This window comes from Myxine glutinosa, chromosome 4 (genome assembly GCF_964187855.1).
Source record: "Myxine glutinosa chromosome 4, kmMyxGlut1.1, whole genome shotgun sequence".
NCBI lineage: Eukaryota > Metazoa > Chordata > Myxini > Myxiniformes > Myxinidae > Myxine > Myxine glutinosa.
The window spans coordinates 25,163,433-25,175,743 of record NC_136264.1 but is presented as its reverse complement, the minus strand read 5'-3'; the positions used below and the strand labels follow the sequence as shown (position 1 = coordinate 25,175,743).

General features: G+C 43.8%; 2 protein-coding genes across 6 annotated transcripts in view; both read right to left on the bottom strand.

Annotated features, from left to right (window-relative positions):
• LOC137424504 (pleckstrin homology domain-containing family G member 5) overlaps positions 1 to 5,531 on the bottom strand; it is a 143,020-nt gene extending 137,489 nt beyond the window's left edge. For 2 of the 3 annotated variants that reach the window (XM_068112012.2, XM_068112013.2), the window contains exons 1-2: positions 5,363 to 5,531; positions 2,830 to 2,912 (exon numbers count right to left, since the gene is read on the bottom strand). In XM_068112012.2, coding sequence (XP_067968113.2) covers positions 2,830 to 2,912; positions 5,363 to 5,398 — 119 coding nt within the window. In that variant the 5' untranslated portion in view covers positions 5,399 to 5,531. The remainder of the gene's footprint in view (positions 1 to 2,829; positions 2,913 to 5,362) is intronic. The other variant, XM_068112016.2, reaches the window with a different exon arrangement.
• An 851-nt stretch (positions 5,532 to 6,382) lies between these two features.
• LIG3 (DNA ligase 3) overlaps positions 6,383 to 12,311 on the bottom strand; it is a 75,403-nt gene continuing 69,474 nt past the window's right edge. For all 3 annotated transcript variants that reach the window (XM_068112011.2, XM_068112010.2, XM_068112009.2), the window contains exons 15-20: positions 10,659 to 10,801; positions 10,357 to 10,431; positions 10,086 to 10,232; positions 9,830 to 9,956; positions 7,784 to 7,986; positions 6,383 to 7,684 (exon numbers count right to left, since the gene is read on the bottom strand). In XM_068112011.2, coding sequence (XP_067968112.2) covers positions 7,457 to 7,684; positions 7,784 to 7,986; positions 9,830 to 9,956; positions 10,086 to 10,232; positions 10,357 to 10,431; positions 10,659 to 10,801 — 923 coding nt within the window. In that variant the 3' untranslated portion in view covers positions 6,383 to 7,456. The remainder of the gene's footprint in view (positions 7,685 to 7,783; positions 7,987 to 9,829; positions 9,957 to 10,085; positions 10,233 to 10,356; positions 10,432 to 10,658; positions 10,802 to 12,311) is intronic.

Genomic DNA, 12,311 nt, shown 5'->3' with positions numbered 1-12,311 from the left:
CCTCGTCATAGAGGGGAGGAGTGAGCCAGCCCTGAACAACCAACCGAGCACGAGGGGTTTGGTTTGAGAGGGCGGAGGAAGAGCGTTTGGGGGAGGTTCGCAAAGGTTGAGGGGCGGGGCCTATATAACCCGCCGGCGGGGCGTTCCCGAAGGAGTCGAGTCCAAGAGATGAGCTTTGAAGGAGTTGAGACAAGGAGGGAGGAAACAAGAGCTGGGTCGTCAGAGCTGAGCTGCGTGCTTGAGCCACCGAAACTGCCTCTACAGCAGCTCGAGCCACCGAAACTGCATCTACAGCAGCTGGAGCCACCGAAACTGCAGCCACAGCAGCGTGGGGCCTGGACGGCAGTTTGGAGCAGGGCCGCGAAGGAACGGCGGCTGCCCAACGAGCCGATCGTGCTGCAGGACCAGTTGGACCTCCCTATCCCGCCAGCCATCCACCAGCCATCCCTATCATCATTCCCCGTGTAAGTGTGTTCGTAGTCTGTCTTTTGTCTTGTCCCTGGGTAGTAAGTAAGCCTGTTAGATAAGCTAAAGATTTCACTGTGTCACCTGCGTCTCATGTCCCTGTAAATAAACGTGACTGCTTTCTTTTTGCTTATATGTGTGAATAACAATAAACCCAGTTACTCTTCTGTACGTCTTCTTCCTCTTTGCATTCGGTCGCTTTAGAGTTTTCCAGATTGAGCAGCTGCGGTGCGATACGGCCAACGTTTGGGTTGAATCGGGTTTTAGTCGGGGAATAACTGTTCGGTCGCGGAGCCTCCGCTCGGCAAATATAACATCTAATCCGCGGTCCGTAACAATATATATATATATATATATATATATATATATATATATATATATATATATATATATATATATATATATATATATATATATATATATATATTTCTACACTACATGACCAAAAGTATGCGGACATGCCTTCTAATTAGTGGATTTGGCTGTTTCAGCCACACCCATTGCTGACAGGTATATCTAATCAACCACACAGCCATGCAATCTCCATAGACAAACATTGCTAGTTGAATGGGCCATACTGAAGAGCTCGCTGACTTTCAACGTGGCACCGTCATCAGATGCCACCTTTCCAACGTCATTTTGTCAAATTTCTGCCCTGCTGGAGCTGCTCCGTTCAACTGTAAGTGCTGTTATTGTGAAGTGGAAACGTCTAGGAGCAACAACAGCTCAGCCGCAAAGTGGTAGGCCACACAAGCTCACAGAACGGGACCGCCGAGTGCTGAAAGCACGTAAAAATCGTCTGTCCTCGATTGCAACACTCACTGCAGAGTTCCAAACTGCCTGCGGAAACAACATCAGCACAACAACTGTTCGTCGGGATCTTCATGAAATGGGTTTCCATGGCCGAGCAGCCGCACACAAGCCTAAGATCACCATGCGCAATGTCAAGAGTTGGCTGGAGTGGTGTAAAGGTCACCGCCATTGGACTCTGGAACAGTGGAAACGCGTTCTCTGGAGTGATGAATCACGCTTCACCATCTGGCAGTCCGACAGACTAATCTGGGTTTGGCGGATGCCAGGAGAACGCTACCTGCCCGAATGCATAGTGCCAACTGTAAAGTTTGGTGGAGGAGGAATAATGGTCTGGGGCTATTTTTCATGGTTCGGGCTTGGCCCCTTAATTCAAGTGAAGGGAAATCTTCACGCTCCAGCATACAATGACATTCTAGACGATTGTGTGCTTCCAATTTTGTGGCAACAGTTTGGGGAAGGCCCTTTCCTGTTTCAGCATGACAACGCACTCGTGCACAAAGCGAAGTCCATACAGAAATGGTTTGTCGAGATCGGTGTGGAAGAACTTGACTGGCCTGCACAGAGCCCTGACCTCAACCCCATCGAACACCTTTGGGATGAATTGGAACGCCGACTGCGAGCCAGGCCTAATCGCCCAACATCAGTGCCTGACCTCACGAATGCTCTTGTGGCTGAATGGAAGCAAATTAATGAATGAATGAATGATCGTTTTAAGGCCATTTTTCCCCACTAGAGCGGGGGTTAGCCTTGCGGGCCCCATGACAATCATGGTTCCCTGTTTGAGGCAATGTTTTTATGGCCGGATGCCCTTCCTGACGCCAACCCTTGGTCACGCTCTTACGATGCGCAGGGATACGGTGTACCTATTCTAAATCGGGGCACACTCGGGGTATATGGAAGCAAATCCCCACAGCAATGTTCCAACAACTCGTGGAAAGCCTTCCCAGAAGAATGGAGGCTGTTATAGCAGCAAAGGGTGACCAACTCCATATTAATGCCCATGATTTTGGAATGAGATGTATGATGTTTGGGTGTCCACATACTTTTGGTCATGCACTGTATGTGGAAATGGCTCATTGGGGTGAACAATGCTTAGGATAGAGCAGTTTTTACCCCATGCATGTGAAACATAAAGCTGAGTTAAGCAATTGGTTCATATCCTTCCATCTGTCAGTCTTATCAGTTTATGATCGACGAACAACTTATTTAAAGTGAATGTTGTATTTTGAATATGAATAGGAAGACAAGTCTGCCGTTCTTCCATACTTTGGCTCTGAATTCATCCGGATCTCACATTTTTTTTCTCTCTCTCTCGAAATTTACTGTTTTTAAAGGACGTTATAAAGGACACAGACAACAGCTACTAATAATAAATGTAACGTGTCAGATAGGGTGATGTAATAGACTGGGTAAAAAGGTGGTAAAACCCGGAATGAATTTATTAATTTGCCATGAAACCTGTTCAAATCTTTATTGAAATTAAATGAATTAATTAAATCTGCCAGCAATCCTCTTCCGGTGAAACTGCCAAATATAAGACTCTCTGCTCACCTTCCTTCCTCTTTTCTCCCGCCTCTGGAACAAACTCCCACACTCTCTTCAATCCCTCTCATCCCTCCAAGTCTGTAAAACAGCTGTTCACCACCATCTCTTATCTTCCCCCATCCAAAACCTTGATCTTTTACACCCTTGTTAAAACACCCCAAATCCACATTTTTAAACCCCCAATTTCTTTCCTGAAATTCCTGGAAGTGTTCATTTGCTTTATACCCGTACCCCTCCCTCCTCCCCCAACCTTCCCCTTTCCACAGATCTACCGACGTCCTTGTTCTCTACTGTTGTTGTGCTTGTGCGCTTCCCTCTTTCTCCCCATCTTGTCTCCTGCTCCCTTCATTGCATGTTTTATGTGTCTGTGCATGTGTTCATGTTCAATGTGTCAGCTCTTACTTGAGCCTCCATTCTGTATACAAATTTTTTTAATTTAAATATATACTTAAACATTGTATAACACAAATCGCCTTCATAATATTTCCAAGAACCTCCAGTTTTGTAGTACAGGTACTTGGACAAGTTATATAGGGTGGTGTACGTAATAGGAAGCACTGCCCCAGGGAAATGAGCATGGCATATGAGAGGGTGCAGTATCGCGGTGAAGTCCATCTCCTAAATTGACTCAACGATGTCTTTTTACAGTCTATATTGAAGTATATACTTCCTTATATAGTTTTTTTAACCTTTAAAATCATCATTTTATGCTCTCGCATCATAGGCAAGTCGGTGACCTTTTCTTTTTTCAAACAGCCTCTCTCCCAGTCTAGCTCCCTCTGATCTCAGCTCTCTGACCCTCCCCAGTTGCTCAGGATGCATACGCACTTCCAGGAATCACCTCCTAGCTAAACTCCCAAAATCCAGGCTTTCTACACACCTCCACTGCTTTTATCCTCTCTCCCCCCCGTTTGTAGAACAGGCCCACCAGACAGTTCAATCATACTCTGCACTTTGGGGATTCAAAGCAACTGGTGCACCGACCCCCATATCTCCATCCTTATACTCCTTTTACCCCCTTTCACCCTACCTAACTCAACCCTATTGTTTGCTGGTTACAGTATTTCCTCCCCTCTTCTTTGTCCTTTTGTTATTAGTTCATCCCCTTGCTTGATGAATTACAATGTTGTCCCAATATCACTTCATGTTTCCCATTTACCCGCTATCACATCCCTTTTCCAAGAGCTTCGATTTTGGATAGAAAGAGATTCTGCCCGATTTAACTGCCAGATGCAGCAGCATCTTGAAGGATTCCTGAAGACCAACAAAGAAACAGACCAAGAGCACATGATCTGAGGAGCCATAAGGAGTAAAGAAGAGAAGTTGGAGAGTAAGTTGTTAGCAGAGAATGGGAATAATTCAGGGAAATATGGGATTGGGAATCCAACAGATTGCCTGGTAAGGTTTGAAGTGTCACAAAAGGACTCAGCTGCAAACCCCTTGGGAATGGTTTGAGTACCAATGTCAAGCAATCTGGAATGGTCATCGCTTTTACTTAATCTAAATTCCATTTATTTTTAAACCTACGGCGTTCCCTTTATTTAGGAACTATATGTGCCCGGTAATGATCAAGAGACCTCTTCCTAACAGTTGCCATGGGATCGTATTAGTCCTTATAATTGCACATGGGAATTGCCGGCTTCACAACCCTACCAATGATGGCATGCTTAATGATACATCTCCCTCTGCCGGTACTCTCCCACAACAGCAGGGGTAGGTTTGCATTGTCTCAGGTCTACTCCGGGGCCAACCATTTCGAAAGGGATCACATTTCAAATAAGTTTATCTTTTGGAACGATCAGAAAATTTAGAAGCAGGATTAGGACATGGCAACAATGGCCCAAATATGCATGGTGGCTCAGAATGCATGCAAGTGCAAGCCTTAACATGTCCTCAGACGGACGTTATTCCATGGTGCAATGTCCCATACCAGCAAAGCAGGTTTGTAATAGATTTCCGTTTTCTTGGCAGTTAAACCCCCCCCCCCCCCCCCCAAACCGAGATTACACAACACGGATGTCTGCATACAAGGGTGTGTTTGATTTGCATGAAAGAGCCAGGGCAATGGACCCGAAAAATCAACGCAAGAACGACATTAGATGAGGGGCATAAAAAGGTAAATGATGCCAAACATTCCTAGTTTATATACCTGTGTTGTCATCCTACCAATGAAAAATGAAATACCCAGAAACCAACTCAGGTAATGCATCTGATATTCATTTTCTCGTTAAACATTCTTGCCTAGAAACTTACTACCTATTCAGGGGTTTATTTTATACATGTGAAACAACAATTAACTCACTAATTTTTAAAGAGAGCATCGACACAAACCACATCCTACAGATTAATAGAGTATAGATTTTTTTGGAAACAGGTCAAAATGCCCTTTTGTTAGGGCGGCGTGTCAAACTTGTGGTTTCCGCTTACGTTTTGCTGTGGCTGACAGCATAAAATTTTCAAACACAATTTGAAAAAGTAAATATGGAATGTTTTAATGTCAGTTTTCATGATAACGAGTAATGGTAATGATTGTTTTTACCATCGAGCTGACAGGTCGTCTCTCTGGCTGCGACATTACGAAGGCCCCCGATGTTTGCGAAATTTCACAACAGAGTGCACAGGGCTGTGTAATCACATTGAAGAGGCACCGTCATCACATGATCGCAGACAGTTAACTGAAAATTGCTCGTTTTTGGGTTGTTTTTTTTTGTTTTCTTTGTCACTTGCACATCCGATAAATCGATCGCACACCTCGTTTCGTTGCTAGATCCTCCCCACCCTAGAAAAACATGACAAAAATAATATTTACATTAAAGTACACCCTGCATCTTCACTATTTATACAAAAAAAAGATTCAAAAATAAAAATAAATAAAGAAAATAAAAAAAAGGAAAAATTACAATTTGCCACTTTTAAGCCGATGTCACATAATTGTGAAGATCTCAAACTCGGTTCTTGGAGAACAGGATAACGGAACACTGATAATAGATCTACATCTTCCAACTGGGCAGATGAACAGGATTCTATATCCCATGTAATGAAATCTGACCCAACATGAACTCGGTATTATATGATGCAGTAAGACAGCCTTTCAGTGGTCAATTAAGCAGACGGTCCCATGTTGCATTTCCCTATTTATGTGACATATATGTTGTTTTTTTTTGCTCAAAATCAGGCTTTTGGACCACTATTATGACTAAATAATGCCAACATTACAGAAAAAAACATTACATCAAGGGTTAGTCAATTTGAGAAAATATACAGGTATTACTGATATAAATACTGGACACCTGGAACATGCAAATATAACTGATAGAGAGTGAAGAATCAGTCATTGCAAACAAGAATAGGTAGATTAGAAAGCACCATCGATCAAGCATGGCCTGGTTGGTGTGAACAGCGAGATTTGCGAGTGAGAGAACGTGCTAATTACGCTGTGGCTGATTAATATAACCGAGCACAGGGTCGGTGGGTGAAAGTGGAGGCAAGCAGGTCAGACATGATGATCAGCCATCATACACATCTCTCTCGAGCCAAGAAATAAGACAAGGCCAGACGGTTTTCAAAAAGAAAAATTCATTTCAGAACATGATATACCACGACGTTGACTTCTCCAATCGTAAAACATCAACACCATGTTACATTTTTAGATCTGAATCGAACTGGTTTCGCACCCCGACACAAACTCACCCGCGATTTTCCCCACCGGTCAACCAAAGCAGTTCTCGGGACAAGTTCTTGTGCAGAAGTCGTGTGGGCGTGCACACGGGCCAGGAAACAGCCCGCATTCCTGCACCTCTCAGAGCGAGTCTCGGCAGGCGAGTGGAAGCACGTCACCTTGATCGGGTGCTTGCTGTGGGTAACCTCTTTCATTATGAATGTCTCTGCTGCTGTGCCCATTTGCATCGATAGCTAAGGATACCAGAAACTTACAGGAACTCTGCAGCTTGCGATTCCAGTATTCCGTCTCATTACCCTAAATACCAACCCCCATCCTCACTCCCCTCCAACCACCACCAGCTCCTAAGTAACCCAAAATTAAAACTAAACCAGGTTTACCTTGATATCCAAAACACTATCGCAATATACTTCACCAACTAATTTTCACAAAAAGTACAACATAAAGCAGGGACTCCCTTATCCTTGTTAAATTATAAAAGGCACCCTCATTCCTGCTGCGGTAAAGTTTCGGAATTAGCTCGTGTTACAGGATGGTAGAGCAACATAACATAACGGAATGGCAGTATATTCCATAACAGCAACTTCGGTTGAGCATTCTGGGCCAACGGTTCAAAAAGATGAGGCATCGATCGCAGCATCCGATGAACAAGCAGAAATTGCAGAGCTGGAGTGCTTGTGTGGTCGGCAAAGTCGTGCTCCCATCACGTTACGCAATGATCAGTCATCAATTTCCTTTCTTAACAATACTAAACTAGGGTCATGAATTTACTTCCCTTCCTGAGAGAAGAAAATCAATAATTTATTGATATTTGCAAGGGTGGCAAAGTTCTTGAGGAGGAAGCAGCATGTATTAAAGGGAAATGGTAAAGAATGACAATTGTTTGGTTCGATTTTGGGAAAGAGGGGAGCAAGGATAACAGGTGAGGGAAAGTGGAAATTTAAGGATGATGGCCTAGCACGGCAGAACAACTCTTCGCCTCTTGATACACTTCCAGATCCAATCGACGGTAACTTGTTGCCCGTCGCCAGCATCCTGGCCCACAACGTGTGTGGCTGTGGCCAGTTCATGACCGGGCACCAGATCTCCATCGTAGGCCACAAAGTACCTGCGTGCTTGCTCGTATCCTTCAACTGTGGATGGTAGGAACAGCCGCACTCCAGAGAAAATATCCAGCAGCGTCTGAAGCAAAATGAAGAGTAACACGTACCATATTAATACTCAATGCGAGCATGCTGCTAAAGTTATCTGAAGCAAATGAGCACGACACATTTCTCGTACCTGCTCAGGCTCTTCATGTTCCACTTTGCGCTTCGCTCCTGCTGGTTGTGATGTTTGTTTTATAATTTGCATCTTTTCCATCACAATTTTCTTTGGGGTGGCTTTCACTACCGCTGCCTTTCCTGGATCAGCTTTCACTGTGCCAGCCTTCTTTGATCCAGCCTTTGCTGGAGCTGCTGCTCCAGCCTTAATGCCTCGTGATCCTGAAAAGATGATCTCAATCACTGCTAAGTTATATCACTCCCCACAGCATGTGAAATAAGTGAAAGTACAGTCGTGGCCAAAAATATTGGCACCCTTGCACTTTTTTCAAATGACTCACAATTTTCTCTAAAAATAAGTTGAAATTGACAAAAGTAATAAGTCTCCACAATTCTTTATTTCACTGTTAATATTACAGAACCTTGGTTTTTGATTCAGAACGTAATATATCCTTTTATTCAGAAAATAAAAAGAAATGGCCTTGACAAAATTATTGACACGCTAGACTTCATATTTGGTAGCGCAGCCTTTGGACAAAATAACTGCAGTCAAGCGCTTCCTATAGCCATGAATGAGCTTCCTCCACCTCTCTACTGGCAGTCTGGCCCACTCTTCTTGTGCAAACTGCTCCAGTTCTCCCAGATTTGAAGGGTTCCTTCTCCCACCTGCTGTTTTCAGATCTCCCCACAGGTGTTCAATGGGATTTAGATCTGGACTCATTGTTGGCCACTTCAGAACAGTCTAGCGTTTTGTCTTGAATGATTTCTGTGTGCTTTTTGAAGTGTGTCTGGGGTCATTGTCCTGCTGCAAGACCCATGACCTTCGACGGAGACCTAGCTTTCTGACACTAGGTTGAACATTGTGCTCCAAAATGCCTTGGTAATCTCCTGATTTCATGATACCATGTACACATTCAAGGTACCCAGTGCCAGAGGCAGCACAGCAACCCCAAAATATCACATCACTGAACCTCCTCCATGTTTGACTGTAGGGAAGGTGTTATTTTCTTTGAAGGCTTCATTTTGTTTTCTGTAAACATAGAGATGATGTGCTTTACCAAAAAGCTCTAATTTGGTCTCATCTGTCCACAGGACATTCTCCCACAAGGATTTTGGCTTGTTCAGGTATGTTTTGGCAAACTCCAGTTGGGCATTCTCAGCAGTGGGGTCCTCCTGGGTCTCCTACCATAGGACCTCCTTTCATCGAGTTGGCGACGGATGGTGCAAGTTGAAACTGTCGTACCTTGTGTCTGAAGGTCAGCTTGAATGTGTTTGGCAGTTGATCGAGGTGCTTTCTCCACCATTCGAACAATCCTTTGCTGCAATCTTCGATCATGTTGTCTCTTGCGGCCACGTCCATGGAGGTTGGTGAGAGTGCCATGGGCCTTAAACTTCCTGATAACATTGCATACGATGGACACAGGAACATCAAGGTCTCTGGAGATGGACTTGTAGCCTTGAGATTGTCCATGCTTGACTACAATCTTGTCTGACCTCCTCAGACAATTCTCTGGTTTTCTTTCTTTTCTCCATGCTCATTGGGGTACACACAGTGACACAAAAGACCAGAATGACTCTTTTTCTCCATTCAAACTGGTTGAATGAGTGATTTTATATTGCAGGCATCTGCAACTCGCCAGAGGTAAGTTCAATTCCAAAGTAAAGGAGAATCTCCTGCTTGAAATCCAATTATTTCTCACAACTTCTAAAAGGTGCCAATAATATTGTCCAGGCCATTTTCGGATTTCTGTGTGAAATAATCTAAGATTTAGTAATTTTTTCAGCTTTTTGTTTTGTTCCACTGCAAACCAAAGAAATACATATGTGGATACCAAAATATTTTTTAATTTCAACAATTTTCTGGAAGAAATGGTGTATTCTTTGAAAAAAGTGCAAGGGTGCCAATATTTTTGGCCACGACTGTATTTGGAGTCCAAAGTCCTTATCAAGACTCCAATGATGAACCTTCCTGCTGTTAACTGTATACCTGTTATCCAATTCAACACTCTGTTCTTACATGAGCCTAATACCTGTAAAATAAAGTGAAATTTCTGCAAAATTTTACCTGCAGTCTGCTTGTTGTCAGTACGACCTCCTTCCCTGGAAGGGCTTGAAGGACTAGAGCCAGAAGTTTCTCCCAATCCAAGCAACTCAGTTGCATCAAACTTTTCCTTCGACTTTGAAAACAAAGTCTGAGGAAGACAAAAATAACCAAATGTGTAAATGGTTATTAACATAAAAGGCAAAGCAGTGAAAAAAATGCTTTTTGCATGTTTGGTTTTGGGTATACGAGATACAAGAAATAATTCCGTTGAAAAGACCTGCAGCTGAGGAAGGTTGGTGGCAGTCTGCCAGTCCTTATCATCACGGAAGCGTGTCACCCTGGGAAAGCGGATCGAGATTCCCCCTGCCGTGTGAGCCTCGGCCTTGGAGAATTCCGCACCAGTAATTTCCCACACGGGAGCGTTCTGCCACACCATGGCAATTTATTCCAAACGAAATGAACGCACAAATTATTACAACCTTGTTATGCCTTGCAGGAATGTTCTATCCCGTAGCACAAGTAAGTTTGCAACAAGACATGATTGATACCTTTGGGTCAAGTGATACAAAATCAGGAAAGTAATTCTTGTTTATTTTGAGCCAGCCAGGAATCTTCTTTGGATCCTAAGATGGGGAATACTTGGTTAAAACAGTCAAGTCATGAATAACACTGAAAGTATGAGTTGCTTGGAGCAAAGACATGTGACATTGAATCTTCTCAGCAAAAAAATAGCTGAAAAACATTGGAGCATCCCCTACAAAATTTTAAAAAGCTTAAGTTTAGAATGTACAAAATATCATGACATTAAGATACATGTAAGACGTTGTAGACACGACGTGTAGTGAAACACCTTGCTTATCTTGATCATATCCAGATCATTCTGCAGTCGTGCAAGTGTTGCATCATCCAAACCAATGCCACACTTGCTGACTGTACACCAGATGTCCAGGGCTGGATCATAGCATCCCATGAGGAACACAGACATGATGCCTCCTGAAGAATACAGGCACACAATCTGTGAATCTCACAACCATTCAAGATTCAGATTCAAGATTAAATACTTTATTACCACATCAACTTGACAGTTGTGAGGAATTTGAGGTAGTGTGCTCTTAGACATAAAAAAAAACATACATTAATGGCGCATGGAAAACCTCCAAACATTCAGTGGTCGTTGTATACATTATAACAACAACAACAACAACAACAACATGCATTTTAAAGGCCATTTTCCCTACTAGAGCGGGGGTTAGCCTTGCGGTCCCCATGACAATCTTCTCCATTTTGCCCTATTTTCTGCATCTCTCCTTGTTAACCCCCTTGCCCGCATTTCTTCTTCCACCATCTTTAGCCAAGTCTTTCTCGGTCTTCCCCGTCCGCTACTTCCTTCTACATTCATTTCCATCACTCTTCTCAACCAGTCACTTTCATCCTTCCGCAACACATGACCAAACCATCTCAACCTGTTCCTCTTCACAGCATCAATCACAGGCTCTATTCCCATCATCTTTCGCAATTCATCATTTGTCTTCCTCTCTCTCAACGATACTCCGCACATCCGTCGAACCATTCGCATTTCCACCCTTTCCAACCTTCGTGCTGCTCTACGTTCATTACCCATGTCTCGCTCCCATAAATCATAACACTTCTCACACATGCAGCACACACCTTTCCCTTCAGCTTCAACGACACTCCCCTCATCATCAGCAGGCCACTCAGTTCCCGAAACTTCTTCCATGCACATCTCACTCTAGCAACCGTTGCCGAGTCTGATCCACGTTCTCCATTCAGCATGTCTCCGAGGTAGCAAAATGTTTTCACACCTTCCAGCTTCACGCAGTCTCCAAGATCCAACTCAACATTTCCTCCATCTGCAGCTCCCTCTGTGCACACCTTACATTTGAATGTAGCTGCACACTGGTTAATGACCCTCTCAGACCACTACATTTTTGATGAACCCACTCAGCGCACATTGTACATTGAATGGAGTTCACTCCGACACCCTTCCTACACACAGCACAGGCCACTTCCCAGTTCTTTCCACCTCACCACATGCTTTACCACTTGCCATCACCTTCGTCTTTCCGATATTCACCTTCACACCTTTTGTCTCCATACATTCCTTCCACTTGTTCATCTTTTCCTTCAGTCCATCCATACTTTCCGCAATCAACACCAGATCATCTGCATACAGCAACTCCCACGGTAAACCCTCCTTTACGTTCTGAGCCAGCACCTCCATCACAGCTACAAATAGTAGTGGACTTAGTACCGACCCCTGATGCACTCACACCTTCACCTCAAACTCACCACTGTTCCCGTCCTTCGTCCTTACAGCTGTGCGCGCTCTTTTGTGCATTGCCATCACGACTCTGATCAACCATTCCTCCACTTCTAACTTCCTCAATGCCCATGTCAATACTTTGCGTGGAACCCTATCGAATGCTTTCTCCAGATCAACAAACCCAAGAAACAACTTCTTCCTCTTCTCCATATACTTCCC